The following is a 22465-nucleotide window of genomic DNA, read 5'->3' as shown; positions in this document are numbered from 1 at the left end:
CATATGTCTTAGTATTAAAGTGCTCTGCATTATTACTAGACAAGCAATCAATTAAGTAAGCTAGAGTAACACTCACCCCAGTACACAACTAGCATGAACCAAGACTAGAATAAAAGAAAGTGCTCACAAATGAGCAGCTCCGTAGGAAGGTAGGAGAAAGAATTTGCCTTGAGTTTGCTTCTTTAATTTTAATTATTTTTTAATTATCTTTATATAATAATTTTTCTCCACATTGGTCAGTTTCTTCAGAATCCTTTGCCCATAAATCCTTATTTGAAATTCTGGTTTAGAGTCATTGCTCCAAAACACTGCAACTTTTATAGGAGACTATGACTCAATTTAGAATAATCTATTATTGGCATTTTTATGATAATCAAAATCAATAGATTTTTAGAATCTAGAAAATGTATTAACACCGGTTGTGTCAACTTCCCACTGGTTTTGTGGCTGAATTAAAGCATCATGTAAGTGGGCGGAGGTCACACTTACCAAGAAAGCTGAAAAGAAGCCCAATTCAATGCAGTGATAAAGTTCTATAGTTCATGCCCCCTTCCCTTAACCCACCAGTCCATACACTGCCAATGGTCAGGGTTTTGGCTCTAGATGTGGCAGTTCTTTATCTGCTGTGACTACGGAGGATGCTGAGCGCCATTCGACTTCAGCTTAGACGTTGATTATAGATTCTCTTCCTTGCTTTCTTTGGCTCTCAACCTTAATTAAAGCCTCCTTAGTGAATCTAGTAGTCCCAACTGTAATAAATAGGACTAAAAAAGTAGTATATATACCTCTGAAATGAGATACCGCAAATAATGAAGTGTTTTATTTCTAGTTAAAAAGACATTCAAACATAACAACGTTCTCTGCGGTCATTTCTTTTCATTTTTTGATGTGCACTTTTGTACAAGAATCCCACATATTGTGGACCAGTTTATTTTATTTTTACCTGCAAACATAGTTTTACTCCATTCCATTTTAAATAGAAAAGCGCTTTTCTGTAGATAGTGCAGTAGGTGTCACTGGGAGCTGGGTCTATGCACTAGAATATGTATTCAAAACATTGTACTCTAATCACATATAGATACACAAAAATAGAATCCCATGACTTTACAGAGTCTAAGCTCTGCTCACCTCTTACTCATCACCACCCCTGCATACAAGCGGGTATGTCAGGGAGGCCGCAGATTTGTTACCCTCGCCCCCAAACTGTGGAACTCCCTCCCCGTGGAAATACGGTCCTGCACTGCCCTTCTGCAATTCAGGAAGTCCCTGAAAACAAGGCTATTTGCACCAGCCTACAATTAATGTATTCACCGATAGCACACAGAGCCTTTACAGCGCCATGAAACCACCCGGTGTACGCGCGCTTTATAAATATTTTTTAACATTAACATTAGTATGCACATGGCAAGGCCTAATACGTGAATATACAAAGCCCCAAACAGATACAACTGTGTGGGAAGTCTAACCATTTATATATTTATAGTGGATGAGAAGAAAATGGTTGCAACTCTGTAATTGAAGAGAAATATCCTTTCACTATTGCTATATTGGTGGTTGCTACGACCTTCCTGACATCGGCTGTGCTGGTGTTCATTTTAACCTTAAATGATTTGTCTATCACCTAGTGACTTAAGAGCTTGGTATTACAAGTGAATATTTGTACACACTCCAATTGTGTCCCAAATAGTTCTCAATTATGAAGCACTTGTTGTTACCTATTTGTTACAATACATGTGACACTATCTGTATGTGACACGATCTGTATAAACAATAAGTCTAGTGGGGTTTAAGGCTTATCCAATGTAAAATTACACCAGGTTCCCATTAATGGAATAGATACCTAGTACCATTAAAAATAGCAAATATTTTTAGGGAGCTGTGTTAGGGTGCCTTGTTGAACCCCACTGTAAAAGGCACTTAACCTCATGTCCAAATACTCACTAACATTTTCCTTAGTATTGTAGTAGAGATTCAACATAAAAAGATGTCTGTATGAAGTCTGGTCCAGTCTATCCGAATCAGGCTATGCCACAACTGCTATGATCACTTCATGTGTTGTTGGGTGGGGGCAGTGGCAGTGGGGGCTTGCCTACTATTCGGGCTGGATAATAATCTTCTGGGAGTCTGTCAGCCAACAGCCCTTTAAATGCCCCATGACATTTGACCGTAAACCAGTCTGTGTCTGGGGTCTTATTATCAGTCTTGAACTTGATAGCCCTTCTGATTTGCTGCTGAGTGAATGGGACGTCCAGCTCCATTCTTTGAACTCCAGAGAACTTTGGGAAGGGCCTGTCATTCATGAAAGTTGACTAGTGTTTCACTCACATGGGGAGGTGCTGTGTAAAGTGTGCCATAATACTTAGCAAATAGATCATTTTTGATGGCCTGTGTGTGGCTCAGCTCTGCATTCTCGTCCCTCAGTGCCATCTCAGTCACTCGTGGTGCAGCTAATGAACGAAGGCTCACCAGGAACCTGCCAGTCCTGTTGCCGCCTCGATGTTGCTGAGCAGTGAACTCCATAAAGTCCACAGTCTGCAGCACATCACCGTATTTGTCTGAGGAAGTTGTCGGTCTATTTGTGATCCCAGGATCAGAGACTGCCTCCTTTTCTAGGGCATGCAGATTATCTTCTATCTGCCTAACCTCCCTCAACAGTGTTATCCTAGTGCCCATATTCATGCTAACACATACTCCCTGGCTACATCTAAATGCCTCTCATTCTGCTCCTAGATCACCACCCTTCATTCATACTCTTTGAAGTAATTATCAATCGAGTCCCTCACTATGCTCCAAAAGGCGGCGCCATATAATGCTGCCTCCTGTAACCAGCAATGGGCAGTAATCTGAAAGTGAGCTACATTAGTAGTACACATCCGAAACTTGGTCCAGTCGGTGTTGAGGATAAAATGCATGCAGCATTGCAGGTAGATTATTGATTGGTCAGAGAATTGAAATTCTGTCCTATTCAGATAAGCCAAAAGCCGTACAACCCCCGGTGGGACATCGCCATTGAGTGACAGGTTCTTATCTCATGTTAACCGTGTTCTGTAGAGGCGGGTCTGGCCTGCCTAGTATATTGTCAACCATACTGTTGTAGTCCCAACCCCACAAAGTTTGTATTGGGTCATCTTGTAGTAACAAGGATGCTATTTCTTCTAGAAACGCTACAGCGATGCATGAGTAGCATGTATGCTCATGATCTGCAGCCTCTTCCATTTGATTGGCTCATGACTGCTACAAACTGACCGTCTGCATCCAACTATACCTTGTCACGTATGAATGGGACCCCAGGTCTGACCTATATTAAAAGCCCCTTGTGTATGCTGAGTAAGTGGTATGTTACCATTACAACGAAACTTTTACAACGGACTACTTTTACAACGCAACTTTTACAACGCAGGAACCATTACAACGAACTACCATTACAACGCATTTTTTTACAACGCCATACTTTTACAACGCAATACCTTTACAACGTAAGTATTGGTAAGTATATTATTATAGTAAAAATTTTATAAGTTTGGGTTTTTGGGTAAAGGGGTATTTTTAGGGTTCAGGGTCAGTTTTGGGTTTTTGGGTAAAGGGGTATTTTTAGGGTTCAGGGTCATTTTTGGGTTTTTGGGTAAAGGGGTATTTTTAGGGTTCAGGGTCAGTTTTGGGTTTTTGGGTAAAGGGGTATTTTTAGGGTTCAGGGTCAGTTTTGGGTTTTTGGGTAAAGGGGTATTTTTAGGGTTCAGGGTCAGTTTTGGGTTTTTGGGTAAAGGGGTATTTTTAGGGTTCAGGGTCAGTTTTGTGTTTTTGTGTAAAGGGGTATTTTTAGGGTTCAGGGTCAGTTTTGGGTTTTTGTGTAAAGGGGTATTTTTAGGGTTCAGGGTCAGTTTTGGGTTTTTGGGTAAAGGGGTATTTCTAGGGTTCAGGGTCAGTTTTGAGTTTTTGGGTAAAGGGGTATTTTTAGGGTTCAAGGTCAGTTTGGGGTTTTTGGGTAAAGGGGTATTTTTAGGGTTCAGGGCTAAGTTTGGGTTTTTGGGTAAAGGGGTATTTTTAGGGTTCAGGGTCAGGATTGGGTTTTGGGGTACATGGATACAGGGTAAAAATAAATTAAAAATAATATTAAATTAAAATAAATTATATTAATTTTAATTAATTACATTTAAAAAAAAATATTATATAATTACCAATACAAGGATACAGGGTACAAATAAAATAAAAATAATATTAAATTAAAATAAATTATATTAAATTTAATTAATTACATTTAAAAAAATATTATATACTTACCAATACTTACGTTGTAAAGGTATTGCGTTGTAAAAGTATTGCGTTGTAAAAAAATGCGTTGTAATCCTAATTCGTTGTAATGGTTCCTGCGTTGTAAAAATAGCGTTGTAAAGGTATGCGTTGTTAAAGTATGCGTTATAACGTCATACATCCGAGTAAGTGGTTGCAAACTCACTGGCCCCTGTACTTTTGTTTTTGCAATTTATGTCATTATGTTCTGATCAAGTGGATTTCTTCTAGGAAAGCTAAAATTGTCCTTCTGCCATTTCGCTGGGTCGGCCAAATGTATATTCTGTTTATCTCTGTTTATAACGCATATTGATTATGTCTAGTCCAACTCTCTATTGTACTGACACTGTTTTCTTTTTTTTTAATCAATTCTGAACATATTAATAAAGCCTAGATTATATTCTCTGACTTCGTCCAAATAAACTGTCTGGATTTTAAAATCTAATTTAAAGAGGAAAAATCTCAAGTTTGGGCATCGCTTTTTTCCTATTAATCCTGGAAAACGTAATTGGTCTAAACCATTCATCAACAGAATAAAATTGGGTCTGGTGATCATTATTCCCATGCATAATATATAATTTTATCGAGAAAGCTGCTCACTAACTTTCTTTCTTTTTTTACTTATAGCTTGAACCAGAAGCTGCAACTTCAGCATGAAAAACTTGCCTCTGACTATGAGAAATTAAGTCTCGAGGACCAAGAGCGGGAAAAGAAACTGGAAAAACTCATGTATGTCTTTTTCTGGTTTACTGCACAAATAGCGTGTAGTGCTTTTTCTTGTTGCTGCGCTTTGGCAGGATGCATTCTGATGTTCTCTACTAATTATCTTTTTTGATGTCAAGATAATCATATAGTGGTACACAAATAAATGTAATGAAATGAACAACAGCTATATATTTATTCATACTGGTTTATGTTCAACTTCAAAACAAATTTCAGGTGGGCAGAATGACTAGAAAGTTTTTTTTTCAAGTATTTTGCTTAGGAATTTTTTGAAAAATAATTTGCTAAACATTCTAATTGGTTATCTTTAGCATGCTTTACACAAACATAAACTATTTGTATTGCTTATCAACATACACCACCCACAAATCTTTATAGAGATCCCTGGGCAGTACTTCACCACTTTGCAACATCCTTCAGAATATAGTTCCTGCACATTAATGCTGGTACCACTAAGAATAGTTTTTTTTCTTTTCGAGTAGTGGAAAGGCTTCTTTGACCTTTTTTCTCTTATGTGGATATTTTTTCCACTGGGCCAGAAGGTTAATTTGTCAAATACTAATTAATTTTCACTGTTTGGATATTGACACATTTCGAGAAAGTCTTATACCAGCCAGGATTGATAGATTCACTTCTCTTTTCCACAAACACCTCCATGTAGTAACTGATTTGAAAATAAGATTAGCACCAGGAAGGGTCAGCATGATTATACCATAAAACAAAGGAATCAACAGTGATGGACATCATTACGCAGCAACAATAGAATGTAAAGGCTCTCCCTCTTTTGCAACCTTTAGAATTTACCTGCAAGTTTGCAGTGAGCATTAGGTATATTTTTGCTCCTCACAGACAATGCAGTGGTAGACTTCTTGCTCTTCATATTCAGAATAGAAGAATGAAAGAGTACAGAAGAGAAGAGAACACATTGATGTTAGGGAAGACACAGGAGGATCCTTTATCTAATTGCCTACTTACAATCCTCCTGGCCCATTTTCCCCAAATCTCCAACTGAGATATGTCACTGATAACCCTTTTTTATCTGTGCATCATAGAGTAGAATTACTACCAGGTACAGGATAATGACTTTATAGTCTTCTAGGTGATTATCAGAAAGCTAAAAATCAGGCTCCTTATGTTGCTGATTCAAAGTAAGTTCTCACTGCACCATTTTGAGGTGAGTGGGCATTTTAAAATGTGACCACATGCTTTCTGTGTGGCCTCAAGCTTGCGAGCACGCACGCAGCAGCCATTTGGCTTTCCTCGCGGCACCCTTACAGCGCCCAAAGCGCTAGCTTTTTTTAACTTGAGGCGCGCACGTGCGATCTCATTTCCGTGAGGCCAATGCTTGTTTTTTATAGAGATCCTGGGAAAGCCAATGCCGGTTCCTCCAGGACAGCCATCGCAACATGTTATCAAGGCTGCGCTTTTTTTTTTGTTTCATTGGGGTATAACAGTATTTCATCATTCACTTTAGAGCCCTGCATCCATATTTTCACCTTCTTTGCTAAATACAAAGGCATCTTGGTGTGGCCCAATGGCTTCAATTGCTAAGTTTGGAAATGGGGACTCTGGTTTGAATCTTGGCCCGACTCTCCATCTTGTGATTCTGAACAAGCCACTTAAATAAATTCTCCTGTTGTTAAAAACCAGCAATCTTTGCCAGGAACCACGTTTTGAACCCAGCATTCCTTCCCTGACCTCAAGTGTGCTTCCGGGGTGCAGCTGCAGGGCCGGACTGGGAACCAAAACCGTCCCTGGCAAAGTGCTCGGCCGGCCCCCCTCCTCCCCCTGCGGGAGAGGGGGGATGCCACCAAGCTCTTTACCAGGGCCGCTTTTCTGCCGAATTTGTTACAGGGCCGAAAACGGCCCTGTCATAAAAACGCCCCCCAGGGGGCCAAAAACGGCCCCCACCCTTGCGGCCGACCGGGGAATTGCCCGGTGCCCACAACGGCCAGTCCGGGCCTGTGCAGCTGTGGCTGGGCAGCCCCTCGTGTCTCACAGCTATAGTCCTGTGGTGGCAGCTTGCATGTGGGGCGGTGCCATGGTGGGGTTTGATAGGCGTTCCTTTCCTCGACTTCACGTACATGCAGACTCCAGACCAAGCCCTGATGCCTCCTCTTATGCGCCGATGTTCAGTGCAGCTCTCGAGCCGCTGTTAATGGGGCGTAACCCCCCCCCCCCCCCGATGGGGCCCATCACAGCCCCCTCATTTTTAAGCCTTTATTTATAGATTTCCCAACAAAAATCAGAAATGTATATTCTGTTACACATCCCAAATTACTCCAATAGCATAACTTCTAACAACAAAGGTTCCAGGTGCACATTACTCAGTTGTGTGGTATAACCTTTGGCCTTTTCCTAAACGCCAGAGTGTACTTTAAACATGCACCTCTGTTAATCTGATAAACATCTTTATAGGTAGTCCTTGGTACGGCATCTGTGTCCGTAAAAACAGAACTAATCCGTTAAGTTTGTTTTCGGCACACTCTGTTGTGCTTCAGTCTGCGCCTCACACAAAGTAATCTGCAATAAAATACCACATTGTGACATTTAGCACACAACCGTTGACCCGTCTCAGAAATAATGTGTTTAGGTTGGACTCCTTATTCCCATTTTAGTGGCAGAACCAGAGGGAATGCTACCAATTGCGCCTTGATAATCGAGTGTGAGCAGCAGGGCTGGTACTTAATGTACCCCCTGCAGGCGTTTCTAGGCGCTTTAGGCGGGATATGCCTGGCACTCTATTTCTTAATTCTGTCTGCCTCTCTCTACAACCCTCTCCACCCAGACCCATGCCCCCCCTTGCCTCGTGGTCCTCTCTAACATTCTTCACTTTTTCTTTCCTTCTGTTTCTTGCTCTCTATTGCCCACTCTTTTCCAGTTTTCCGATTGTTTCTTTGTGTCTCTCCTTCTACTCTTTGTTTCTGGGTCTTTCCTGCCGCTCCGTCTTTCTGCTTCCCTCGGTTCCACTCTGTGTGTGTGTGTGTGTCCCTTTCTCCCCCACACTCGTTCCTCGCTCCCCTTATTCCCATCTCTCTTCCCCTGGATTCTCTCCTCTACCCTTGCCCCTCTCCTGTCCCATTGCCCCCTCTCACTTCTCTGAATCCACTTTCCCTCGCTCCCTCCCCCATCTTTCCTATACTCATCTTTACTCTAATGTAAATCGATAAAAAAGTGCATTATTGATCTAATTTGAGGCTCCTCGTCCCACTGGTTTCTGCTTCTTAACACATTTCCTGCCCTGGTGTGTCCACTTTGAGGGGTCAGGGGTCTCGCCCTGCAGACCCCAGCCATGCCAGGTCTTCCTTATTAACACATATACCAAAGTTTGATATGTGTTTCTAGTTCTAACTTACTCCAAGATCCCTGCTCTTTGCAGGCAGGCACATAAGAAAAGCAGCCTGTATTTTAGTAACTTTTACACAAAGACATTTATTCAAGAAATAGTCCAATCATTCAGGATGATTCCGGTGCACTTAGCTGTTCTTCTCCCTATCTTCAGAATAAGTGTAGAATTGTCTGGCTGGCAGACAGGCTTGATAAACGTACTGCAGAAAGTACTGTCACTTTAAAGAATTTTGGATGCCTTCTTGCGAGAGCATCTCTTTAGCCACTACTCCTTACCCTTGCATTACCAACCTCTACATTCACTTAATTTCTTCAGAAACACAATGGAGTAGCACACCAAATAATAAGTAAAGGCCCTGGAGGATAAAGACAGCATCTGCATTGAGAGGCTATAAGCAAAAAAGTTGCAAGCAGTTCATTTATTAAAAAATTATGAGCTTACAGTGCAATGCTTGCAAAAAGCATTCAGAGCAGCCATGTTGCTGCTCTATATATGTCTGCCATTGGGATGGGTATCAGCACCAATGCTGCATTTTTTCTGACGGAATGAGCATGACCCACTCGGTGTAGGTTTAAATGCTCTAACACCATGAAATTGAGACGATCTTCCCAAAAATGTTGCTTTAATTTTCATTGTTGCCTAAAGAAAGACTAAAGTCACATGATTATTGGATAAATAAATGCAGCAATGCTCAATTCAGGGATATAAACCTCTTGGAGTTGGAAATTATAGGTTTATCACTGCTATAAACTGAAGGAAACTGAAGTAATAGTTTCAACTAAACAACAAAAACCAGATCGAAATAAGAGTGTTGTAAACTAGACAGTCACTCATGAGAGTCAGTTCGAGATCACACTTTGATCAGACAGTCATCCAAATAGAAAATTAAGCATATTACCTGAAGGTGGGCTGTCATCACTGCAAGAACCTTCGTGCATTCTGTGGAGGAGAATTCAGGCCCAAGAACTGACTGAAGGAAGGATCAAGATACACCCTTCCTACATACAGCATATTTCTTGGTCCTGCATAAATGCACATCTATTGATGAAGAAAAAACAACTATTTCCATCTTATGGAGATCGATAATCCTAGAACTTAGAGAAACTGCCTGTGCCTCTGATGGGAAGATAGCCTTTCTTTCTCTCAAACTCGACTTCAAATTACTATAATACATAGCTCAAACGTTCAACAATGCATCACAGTTTAGAGAACCCAGACTTTAAAAACAGGTTTTTCCAGGTATCTGATCCAAATAAAAACACCTAGCCCCGAGGAAGAAACTAAAGTACAGTCCTTGTTTGTCCCATTACCTCGTCGGTCAGCAAACAGCTAGAGGGGATTCAGTGTGTTGTGTTGTACTTAAGGATTTTGTTTTGCAAAATACTGTAACATCCCCAGATTTTACTAATCAAAATCTAAGGAAAACAAGCATTGGCATAGCTAATAGGTCTCGCCTTTGCGACTTTATAAGTGTTTAGCCATGCAACGGTTGATGTTGTTGCACAAAGGATATTGCGCTGCATAACTAGTGTGTTGTAACTTTAATTTCCCAATGGTACTTTCCGTCCACCGCTCCCCTCTATCCCAGTTGGTATCCCCTGCCCTGAAGCTCGCAATAGAATGTTGGTGCACTCTCCAGTGAGGAGAGTGGATGGTTAATAAACAGGTCTTGTTTTCTACTGGAGCCCTTGTCATACCTTTTATAATTCTAACATAGTGCTTAGTCAATAACATCCAACATAAAAGCATACAATTAATATAGCATTTAAAGATATTGTGAAATGAAAAACCATGCTCATTAAACTAATGTGCGAGTGAAAATGTTTACTCAAACCTGAGCAGACTCTTTTCGAACCTAGTTGTCAACTAAATGTATAACACTTGCCTCTACAACTTTTTTTCTCGATCCCCCAAATCAATCAGTACACTTTAATGAGGCAACAATTAGACATGTTTCTCTCAGGTTTTCAGGTTTTCCTGTTGGTAGTAGTGAGTGCTTTGGTGTACCATGCCACAGATTTGGTCTTTGAACCCCCCTCCTTGCATTTATGAGTTGGGGAGGGACCATTTACTCCTTGTCCTTGAGCATGGTGTTGAAGATGTTCTTTACTCCCCTCATCATTTGGCAGGGTGCGAGCGGTCAGCATACACCCATTTGCACTTGGTCAATGTGAGGGGTGGGGGACAGAATGGGCAGGAGACGGGCCTTGGTGTCATTTCCCCCTTAGCCCTTTGCCGAAGCGGGGAAGTTACAAAATAGGACCCCACTGTGCTTTACTTCTGGATTTGGAAGCAACTCTCCTCCCTGACCCTTAGTAAAGGTGGGAGGGTGCTGTGATCACCTCCCCTGTTCATGACTAGGCCAGGGGTACTCCAGAGACAAAAGGCCCTTTTCTGTTTAAAAAAAAATCTTTGTAGCCTGTCTAACAGATGGGCGGGGGGGGAATATTCATGTTGACTTACCCTACTATTTTTAGATACTGAGGTTTTGGCTCTCCTGTCACGTTGCTTTCTTTTTTCCATTAATTTCTGTTTTCCTCCCAATATTTGGGAGCATTGCAAGGCAGCCACTTGTCGAGTGCACATGCACTGAGTCTTGTGCATGGGCAATGAGATCCTATCTACTGTGCATATTCATTCAAATCTTAGTGAACTGTTTGAAAAATATGCATTGTTTGAGATGCACGCTCAACTCCTATCTTTTGTCGAATAGCTTCAAAACAACCAAAAGGATTGGCACCAAAAAGATGGAAAGGCTGCTGTGCTATAAAATTTGGTGACTGTGCTTTTAGCAGTTTTGGAGTTTCGCAATTTCCTATTGGAAATCTCATTTTGTCGGTAGGTGAAAGATAGTTTTTCAATCCACTTATAACATTAGAACCAAATTGTGCACTGTCTTAAATGTTTCACATATTTTTTTCTCTACAAGTTTTCTGCAAATTACGCAAATGAGGACAATATTATTAAGGTTACAAAAATCATTTTTTTAAATTGGATAAGGTGTCAACCTTAACTATTATTGTTAACTCTGTCATCCACAACGTGCATGCAGACAACTATGGCTCAGCCCTTTGCCCAACATGCCGTGGGTGGCCAATCCCTGCTCCACATGGCACTCCGCATTACGAGCGGAGCTTGCTGCCTGGCCTGGCCTACAGCCAGGGCCTATATCCAAACCAGTGCGGGCCGCCTGTGGCAGTGTGCGGCGAAGGTTAGCAGCGTGGCTTGGGCAATGACCAGCCTATGCACCCAATCGAATGTGTATGGCCAAGCCCTGCTGAACATGGCTTTCATATTCTAAGAAAGAACAGCAGTTCCTATTGGAATCATAAATATATACTCAATGAAGTAATAAGCACAACCGAACAATGAGACTGTTGAAGGATGTAGACAGGAAAAGCAGACCGAATAGTCAAACACTGGTTATCATAAAGCAATCTAATGACTGTATTTTTCAATGTAACTACATAGCGTGCATAGTGTCCAAAGTGGGTGCCCATAGTTCGCAGCCTTTATGAAGTTAACGCAGCCCCCAACAGGTGCTGCCCCAACCCCCATGCTCATGAACGATCATTTGCAGTCTTGGTTCTGAGACTGTGGACTTTCAAAAGGGACTTAACATAGGTCCATAGATTTCAAAGTTATTTAAGGTGCAAACCTATGGCCACACTTTTGAATCGATATGTTTGCGGCATCAATACGAGGCGCACCAGTAATGATACTGAAGCACTTTGTTTTGCTTTGCTTGTACTAAAGTATGTGAAGGGTTGTGTTGGCCATGACTGTTCTAAATGTTCACAAAAATTAAATTTGTTTACAAAATATACACCGAAAGAACCCCGTCTTGGGCTCAAGCCTATGGACTTCAAATTACACTGAGCAACAGGTAATACAGGCCTCATTAACCAATTTTCAGTCCGAGAGGGCCACAAAGTGCTATCCCATTGGAATTAATATATTGGAGACTTGGGTATCCCATCTTGGGCCTTATCCAAGCGGTGAACATGATGAGCACCAGTTTAAGGAAGCATCCTATTATAAACAGCAAAAATCACAGCGGGATTTGGGACAGAGAAAACATTATGGGGACCCCCAGCTGCCCAAACTGTTGAGAACGTTTGTCCTTAAAATGATCCACACAGCTTGTTTTCTTAATTTAAATTCATAACGTGTTACGTCCCTTGTTGGCTATTTCCATGTTGGCAGAAGTCTGAGGACAACCAATTGAATACACTTATGGAACATGCTAAACCCACCCTCTCAGAGACTGACTTGGAAGTATTTTGCAGTGCTACTGTTAAAATGTTCCATCACTCTGTTACCTTCTCTTTGCACTTTAGCTCTGCAAACCGATCCCTTTTTCCAGTTAAGGATAAACTGCAAGAGTGACATTTCTTAAGCACAGCCATCTACAAGATAGCAGCTGTCAGTTCCCAAATACATGCTGAATTCAGTCGGGCTTCCCTGTGTGGAAGCTTCACTTCAACGCCATCTTTATTTACAACTCCTGCTGCTTAGGTACCCATCCCAAAGTAGGTTGACTATCTTTCAAGAGAGTGCAGTGCAACAGATGGCCCAGTCACTTGGAACATGCATTCTGCCTCAATGTTCATCTCTCATGAATGATCACCTACATTTGCCATTATTTAATGTATTTTGTACTTATCTGTAGGGCTGTCTTCTTTTTGCTGTGTGAGAAGATTGTATGGTGTGTTTTTGCAGGTGCAATGTTTCTGCAGGGCATCCATTGCTGGGGAGCTCAGCTGAAATCACAACTGGGTATATCTGTGGAATGAAGGATGAGATAACTTGGTATGCTTGACCTAAGTACAGGATGATTGTGCTTGCTGGGAGTTGGCTGAAACTGCTCTTGCAGTGGTGTGGTTATGGAAAGTGTATAAATGGTCACGAAGACTCCAGAATGGTGGGTTGGCTTCCCTAATGAGAGAGCTCGCAACATCCCACAATGGTGCTGAGGGGTCAATATTGCTTGGGTTCATCTTGAACAGTGAGTAGATATTTTGTAGCAAGGCGCGGCCACATTTTTTTTCCAAAATGAATGCCTGCACTCCTGTGAGTTTTTGATGTTTGGAGTATCTGCAGTGTTGTTTGCCCTGCTGTCAATAACTGTGCCACGGTATGTGCAAATATTCCCTCTTCAACTATTATACTAATTTAAGTTTCATGGGCCATATGGGGGTCGGTCATCAGAGCAAGTGCTCTACGTGCAAGTGTTTATATCATGTATAAGGTCACAGTCGTTGTTTTAGCAACTATGCGAGTACATAATGATAGTTGAAGTCATTTTTAAAGTTTCCATAGTGGGAATGGCAGAGCATTTATCAATATTTTGTACACAGTAATCCTGCAAGTGATCATTCCCTTAAGGTACTCATAGTGATGCAAGAGTTTTTTCCACATTTTCCCCAACATTTCGAAATAGTACTTTTCAGTGTACAATTCAAAGGTGCATCCCAGACTGCATAACTATACCTGTTTTGGGTGCTTGTCCTGGCAGGGGTAAGTATCCTTTTTCTGTGCTGGAAAGTGGTGTTTACCTGCGCCATTTTCCCTGCGTCTATTCCACAAAGGAGTTTTGCAAAAGAGGGATATTTGCTCCAGTGTGGTTAATCATAAGGGTGCCACTGATATAACACCAGCCCAAAACTGTGACTGACTGGTAACCATGGGCTGTACCATGAATAATTGAGGGGTGGGTCTGCACACCGTAAAATGTATACTACTATACTAGAGTCACCTTTCACTGAAACTAAAGGTTATAACAGAGTTTTAGCGTGCCTACATGTCATGAGGGGTGAAGCCCTGTGTCCCTCAGGGTAAGACAAATGTGAAAGGAGTCTAAGGACAACCAAAGACTGCATATAGCACAACTTATTTAGGCAAGTTTAGCCTTTTACAAACTTGACTAATATCAACAAATGTATTCAACAAATAATGAAGAATCCAACCAATGAGTTTCAAAACTAGATTTTTTTTTAAAACAAAAATTAAACACTGAATTTTGAATGTGCAATTTGAACAGTTATTCACAGAAAATCAAATGCATGTATCTTTTACCATCTCTTCAAATACATGTCTTATAGGTATATTTTGTAACTAAAAACTAACAATTCCCAATGCATTTCGGGTTCAACATGAACCCTTCTTCAGGGGATATGTTTGAAAACAATAATAATAAACTGTAGATGGTAAATTCTTCTCTGTTCTTCGTCCAGATCTACAACACAGAGCAATGTAGGTATCAGAACACAACACCATCTCTTGATCATTGTACCCAGTGTGGGTTAAAATGCTCGAAATCTACACACAGGACAATGAAATGAATTAATGAAAGATGAAATGAGTTAATAAAAGATAAAAGATGAACGCCACCAAAAGAGCTCCTAAAGAAGGTACTGATAAGAAAAATGCCTGTGCCTTTATTTGTCATCCCAAGTGTACTGCCTCATGCTAACAAAAAGTGTGTAGGGAACCGAAGAAATATGAGATGGTAGCTGCTTACCCCAAAACAGGGTCAGGAATCTAAGAAGAAGCGCGCTCTCACAACTCTGTAAAAGGCAGAGACTCAACGTGAAACAACGCAAAAACCTGATGTTTAAAAAAGCGCTATCTGAGAAGGAGAGGGGGTACTCTTACCGCAGGGAGCCGGGTATTACTGTATGCCTCAGTGGCGAATCGAAGATATAAAGAAAACGTACTCTCACCATTCTGAAATCACAAAATCATAGTGTAAATTATCCAAAAAATTACCTGTGCTAAACGTGTGCTGTCTGTAAAAAGAAGAGGAAGAATGGCAGTTCGCATACAGATAGAAACAAGGTGTAACCCGCGAAGCGCGTGCAGTCGAGGCAAAAGTTGTGGAAGGACTCTGCAAAGTAAGCAGAGACAAACCCAGTAAACACCCAAAAACATAACTGGAGAGTAATCGTACATGCAATATCCAGGAAGACTAGACTCACCGGGTATTTGAATCTTCATAACCCAAACAGTCCGATCCGTGGCGGCGTAACCAAAAAGTCACGTGAGTGCCAGGGCACCAATACGAACCTATTTCAGTGACGCGGAACAATAAAAATAAACATAAACAACGGGCTCAGCCGGAGGGGTGTATACAATGCTCATGAAGAGCAAACTCTGTCAGGAGGCAAAAACTTTATTGACCTAAACCCAACATACAGAGAACAGTATCTAAATCCCTCAGTAATGCAGGATAACACTATCCATAATTTAAAAGCGTAAGCTGCGGACACAGTCAATCAGATTTCAAAGGAAACCGTAACCTCTCTAAATTAAAATGAAAACCTCTGAGTTAAACTCTCGCAGAAACGTCAAGTTTTAGTGCAAAGTGGGATTATAAGTGCGATAAAAGCAAAAACTGAAAAGAGTGCTATATAAATGCTCAAAAGAGGCGAAAAAGAGAAAAGGAGATGAAAAAGAGACAAAAGATGCAGATACCTTACAGTCTAACACTGAACATATATGAATACACTTTACAGGAAACATAAAAATTCGTAATGGTCATTGAGATCACCAGGAATTATGGTACCCAAGGATTTTATCCAATGTGTCTCTCTGCGTGCAAGTTTTGAAACTCATTGGTTGTATTGTTTCTTCATTATTTGTTGAATACATTTGTTGATATTAGTCAAGTTTGTAAAAGGCTAAACTAGCCTAAATAAGTTGTGCTACATGCAGTCTTTGGTTGTCCTTAGACTCCTTTCACATGGGCTGTACCAGCCATCTACAACTGACTATTTACTGACCAGATGCAATTAAAGATGCTAAGCATACCTAACCTTAAGGAAAGAATCGCTTGGAACATGGACAAGAAAATGAAAACAGAACTCTGCATCCAACTACACAAATAGAGGAAAATTGTAGTACACCTCCATAAAAGAGCTTACTAAGTGGCAGTTAAAATAATGGAAATACACCATTAGTCCACATGGAAGCAGATTGCTCTTCAAACCCAGATTCTGGTAGAGTTCCTCAACTTAAAATGATACAACTGCGGTACTCTCCAATCTGAAGGCTCAAGCCTTATGCAACGCACAGACTCCCCAAAAAAATTCTCAAAAATTGAAAAACTAGAGGAACATCTAAGGGCAAAGTAACTAACAACTCTTGTAATCAAGAGGAGCATTACAAAGACAAGCACAACTGCTCAACCATCTTTTACCATCTTCAACATTTTGTGTGAAAAATAATTCTGCAACCATAGCAAGGTAAGCAGGCCATTAGGTTTGCTAGCTGATCCCCAAGAATATAAACATATCCTTCTGACAACATGTTCAAGGATGGTAGCTATGAGCATACTAAGCAGGTCCTTGGAATGAAGTTCGTTCAAATCTGAATTAAAAACCTCCAACATCAAACCATTTCTCCAAAACAAAAAAATCCCTTGATTCATCCAGCCCAGTAAACTACAGACCAATATCTAATGCCCCTTTCCTGGGTAATTTGATTGAAAGAGCAGTCTTTACCCAACTCGCCAACTTCACTGAGAAACAAAACAGGATGTTTGATCAACAGTCTGAGTCCAGACCAACCAGTGGCACAGAATCAGCTCCAAATGGGATTACCTCAAACTTAATGTGGACATGACTACATGGCTGCGCTACTGCCAATGGACATATCAGCCCATTTCAAAATGGTCAGCTACTGGGCATTGCTACTTAGACTTCAAAATCCTGGCATATGCAAGAATGCTCTAAAAGATCTACAGAGCCCAATATTCTCTTCTTTTTGCATACAAACATTAATCCCATTCACCATTACATTAAGTGTAGCGGCAGCTGGATGAGTCGCGTAGCAGCATAACATAAACAGCATAATTACAAACATTCTGCATTACCCTTTACATTTATTCTAAAACATTGTGTTCCGATAACCAGGGGTTATTCTGTATATGCTAAGCAGCTGTTCTCACCAAATCAGAGACCCCAAATGGCAAATAAAGTCCGAATTAAGCTCCTGACTTTTACTATCCATCTTGGCTTGGCGAGTGAGGTATGCCTTGAATGGGCCCCAGATATCTCTTGGTTTACAACATATGGGCATAAGAGCATTAAACTTTTCAGATTGTGTGTTACAATAGGACAGATCAGCGCACTATTCCTTTATTGTCGGTGTTGGTCCCCTCATCCATCGCAAAGCGGCCCTAAGCTTTTAAATCGGGAAACCCAGAGCCAGAAGTTTGCGCAAGTTTTTGGGGAATTTCTTAACATAGCCAAAGAGAGCCTCCAGAGGGGTCAGCCTTATTCTCACCCCCACAATATCTTGCAGCGCAGCATGTACCGCCACCCAAAACCTCTGAAGACCAGGGCAGTCCCAAGCAAGATGTGTGCAGTTTGTTGCCACTGCCCTGCATCTTATGCATCTATCATTTTCTCTCAGCCTGCACTTATATAAGCATGCCGGGGTGTAACACACCCTTTGTAGAAATGTAAAATGTATCAGACGGTGTCTGCCGTTTTGTTATATAGACTTTGTGCTTGTGCAGCAATATTTCCACGGTTCTTCTGTGGCGTCTAACTTCTACATGCCATTCTTGCAAGGCTTTCGTGTTTAGGGGGCCGTTGCGTGCGTTGGACAAGTTATACAGTATAGAGATCATATGCTTTGGGGATTGAGCCCATATTAAATATGTTAAGGGAGTAAATTCCTGGGGTTCTAACATTCCCTTCCCCAAGGTTGCCTGCAGCGCATGTCTGGCGCGGAAAAGTGAAATTTTGCAATCACGGGGGTGGTAAGTAAGTCTGTCTGCAGCATATCCCAGTGCTTGACCTCTCCCTCATTAAAAGAATCGCCTACAGTAGTAATACCCAAAGTCTGCATGACTGAACTAAATTCTCTCTCTTGTCTCGTTGGCAACCAACCACACAGTTCCAGTGGCAGTTTGGGGGACTACAATAGACACATTCCCTGCATGTTGATGGCACTCCCTAGTAGGCTCCTTGTACACCCAACTGGGTCTTTGGTGTGATAGTGCCTACGCGGTGTCCCGAATAAGTATTGTGGCAGAGTCAGGGGGTCCGCTGCTACCCTTTCAATGTGCAATTGTGGGCTGTCTTGGGCTCCATGTAGCCAATAATATACATGCATCTGTTGTATGGTACAATAGTACAACTCGAAGTCTGGGACGTTCAGTCCCCCCTCCGAATAGGGCCTAATCAATGTTTCCCACTGCACCCGGGCTTGTTTCCTGGTTCAAGCAAGTCGAATCAGAAGTGAACGCAGAGTGTGGAAAAATGATTTTGGTAATAGAATAGGTATTTTGGCAAATAGAAACACTAACCGTGGGAGTACTATCATTTTCATGAGCGAGACTCGCCCCAATAATAATAAAGGCAGAAAAAAATCAAATTTTCAACGGATTCCGATAACTTCTGTATCATCCTACCATAGTTTTCTCGTACCACCACTTCAGGGTCAGTGTTTATCTGTACACCCAGGTACCTAGTTGGTTCCAATGCCCATTCAATAGGGCAAGTGCTCTCAACTGGGAGTGTGTTGGGGGTATTGGGAAATGCGATGGATTTACTCCAGTTGATACGTAAGCCGGAGTGTTGTCCAAATCGTTCCACCTCTTGCAAGATTGGTGCTAAATTCCACGCCAGCTCGTTGATGTATAAAAGTGTGTCGTCTGCATATGCTCTAATTATGAGTTATACTTTGGGAGGGGTATCCCACGATGCCCGTGGTATTCATGCAGAGCACACGCAAGGGGCTCCGCAGTCAGCGCATACAACAGTGGGGAAAGCGAGCACCCCTGTCTTGTTCCGTGTGTATTTGATATTGGATCAGAGAGGAGTCCATTCACACGCACGCACGCCACAGGTTTCTCATATAGGACATCCACCAACCTTATAAAAATCTCACCCCTATCCATTTTAACAATTCCCTCAGGAAGCACCTCTCGACAGAATTGAAAGTCTTTTCGGTATTAAAAAAGATTGCCGCAGCACTTTGCTCCGGGTCTATACCGGCAACTGCCAATGAGCGGGTGGGCACAAACCCTGATTGTTCAGGGGCATCTGCCATTGGGAGTAGAGGGGTGAGCCTATTCACTAGAATCTTTGCTAATGATTTAGTGTCCGTATTCCGCAATAAAAGTGGCATGTAGGAGTTGCAAACTAACCTCTATTCTCCCTATTAGCTCAGTTGGAAGAGGGTACACATCCGTGACCATCTACACGAACGGCACGGTCCTCATTCAGGCTAACAACAAGAACCTTGAAGCCTTCGACTCCCTATTTCCCACATTAAGATCAGCTCTCCCATCCCTACCGCACCCCGCCCCTATCCGCACCTCGCCCACATCAATTACCAACAGAGAAGCCTTTGTCCCTCCCTTCCGCGATACAGACACGACCCTTCACGTTCCTCCTCTCCCCGCCACATTCCAATGCACGCTCACAGCCAACCAACCACATCAGAAAACTCTACCCACTCCCTCGATTCTCCATGCCAGCCATCCTACTTCCCACACCTACCATATCCCTCACCTTCGTAAGGATAACGATACCCCACCTCCTTATGGGATCTCTCCCCAGCAAACCCACAGATGCGATATGCCGATAGGGACCACCCTCCCCACGAGCCTCATCCCAGCTCTCAGACACTCAAAACCTTTCACTGTCCCTTCCCCTCCTCTATCTCCGTCCTCTCCCTCGTTCCCAAAAAAGGATAACCCGACTTGTTCCACCATTAAGAGACCTCAACTCCCCAACCTGAACGACAACACCCTAGATGCCCCCAATTCCTCCCTCAATTCCGTGTGTCAGCGCCTCGCTGCTCTTGAAAGCCAGATAGACGTAATCTCCCGGGGCCTAACGGAAATCCTCTCAAACCTAGGTATAGCCCGTAAACACCTGAAACCCCCATTCGACTCTCCCCACTCCGTCAGCACCAACCGCCCCCCTGGGCTCTCGGAATCCACTAGTACCCATCTGCACGTCCCCCTGACTGGGTCCCGGAATCATATGCACCTAAGGCCCCAAAAACCGGAGCACCCTTCCCTAAGACCAAGATCCATACTCTATCAGATACAAAACTCCCGACCTCATGGCCCTCCAGAACTGAAGCACCAACGTCTGACTGTGAAGCAGCCCTTCTAGCTGCTGCATACAACACTCCCGCCTCAGACTCTCCTAAATCCAAAATTCAAGTGATCACAGGACACCGAAAAGACCTTCCCTGCTCCAAACAATTGAGACATCCTGTCCTGACCGCCATACCAAGGGCGACTAAAGATAGAACTACCAGAAATCAGATACCTTTCACTAACTGGCTACTAATCAACTGCAGATCGGCCTCGCTACACGCAACGGAACTAGCGGCAGCTATCCTCACTCATGATATTGACATTGCTTTCCTCACGGAGACCTGGTTGAATAAGTTATCTCCTCCCTGTCTAGACATGCTCGTACCACCTGGCTACTCCCTCATCACCAAAGACAGGATAGAGCAGCGAGGAGGAGGGGTAGCTATCATCCACAAGGATAGTTTGGCCATCTCGGAAACCACCTCGTTCATCTACGATTCCTTTGAATGTCTATCCGCCATCATCAAGACTAAAGACATTGATTCGTTATCATGTCACCTGCTCTACCACCCCCCAGGCAGAAACAACGCTTTTGGAGAACAACTATCCGACCTGATAACACAAGGTGCACTCGGCGACTCCAATAGCCTAATTCTTGGGGACCTGAATCTACGCTGGAACGAGACACACAACCCTCTAATCCAATCGCTATCCAGCCTCCTCGAGGATAACAACCTTAAACAACACTGCAGTGAGGAAACTCATTACAAAGGAGCCACATTGGATGCCATCATTTCGCAAAAGAACTCTATCACGATCAACCACATACTTCCAGTCGACTGGTCCGACCACCACATGATCTTATTCCATATCAATCACCCCACTATCTCCTACCAACCTCCACACGACCCCCCCAAAATGGATGAGAAACATCTCCCAAGTACCCCTGGATACCCTGGCAGCGCAGTTAAGCTGACTTCTCCCGGACAACAAAGCCCACCTCTCCACCAAAGATCTCACGGATCGGTACAATTCCGAGCTAGGGTCCATTCTCGACAAGCTAGCTCCACTAAAGCTCAAAAGAAGCAGAACAACTCCTTCTAGAACATGGTTCAATGATGACCTCAACACAGAAAGGAGAATCCTAAGAGCCAAAGAAAGAAAATGGAGAAATAACCCGACTGCCATCCTTCGTGACCAACTGAAATCAGCCCGTAGGAAGTACAACAACCACATCAAAAATAAGAAATCCAACTTCTTCAGCGATGCACTGGACAAGGCCAAAAACAGACCGAAGGAACTCTACAGCATCATCAGACAACAAACCTCCAAACCAGTGTCCTCATCTGTACAGGCGTCCAAAGAACTCTGTGATAACTTTGCTCACTTCTTCAACGATAAGATAGCAAGAATCGAACTATCACTAGACATCAATGAATCACTCCCGAAGAAGAGCAGCTCGGCTGTACCCCCTGCCCTCTCTCATGGCGCTTCTCTCACCCCCTGGCTTAGCTTTCGTCCCGTCCTTGAAACTGAGATAATCTTGCTGATCGCGTCCTCCAAACCATCAGCCCACATCTCAGATCCCATTCCACCCCTACTAATCAAGAAATTGAAACACGCTTTTGCACCGATTTGGGGCAAAATCATAAACAGCTCCTTAGAAAATGGAGTGGTCCCTGATTGCCTAAAAATGGGACAAGTCACCCCCCTGCTGAAAAAACCCGGTCTAGACCCGACAGATCTGAACAATTTCAGACCTATATCTAACCTCCCCTTGCTCTCAAAAACACTTGAACGCTGCGTTCTTCATCAGCTGACACAACACCTGGACAGCATCAACCTTCTAGACCCCCGCCAGTCTGGCTTTAGAAAAGGCTGCAGCACAGAAACCGCGACGCTGAACATCATAGATGACATCCATGGTTCTCTAGACTCAGACAAATGCTGCCTCCTCATTCTCCTTGACCTCTCGGCAGCATTTGACACAGTGGACCACAAACTCCTCATCAAGGCTCTCCAAGAAAGAGCTGGCTTCG

The 22465-nt window shown here is 42.7% G+C and overlaps 1 protein-coding gene across 1 annotated transcript in view; it reads left to right on the top strand.

The window, feature by feature from the left end:
* Positions 1 to 22465, top strand: part of KIF5C (kinesin family member 5C) — a 612753-nt gene that overhangs the window by 451519 nt on the left and 138769 nt on the right. The window contains exon 20 of the mRNA XM_078681761.1: positions 4915 to 5016. Coding sequence (XP_078537887.1) covers positions 4915 to 5016 — 102 coding nt within the window. The remainder of the gene's footprint in view (positions 1 to 4914; positions 5017 to 22465) is intronic.

This window comes from Lissotriton helveticus, chromosome 3_1, assembly GCF_964261635.1.
Source record: "Lissotriton helveticus chromosome 3_1, aLisHel1.1, whole genome shotgun sequence".
NCBI lineage: Eukaryota > Metazoa > Chordata > Amphibia > Caudata > Salamandridae > Lissotriton > Lissotriton helveticus.
The sequence above is the reverse complement of the archived record's forward strand: the minus strand, read 5'-3'. Positions and strand labels throughout refer to the sequence as shown.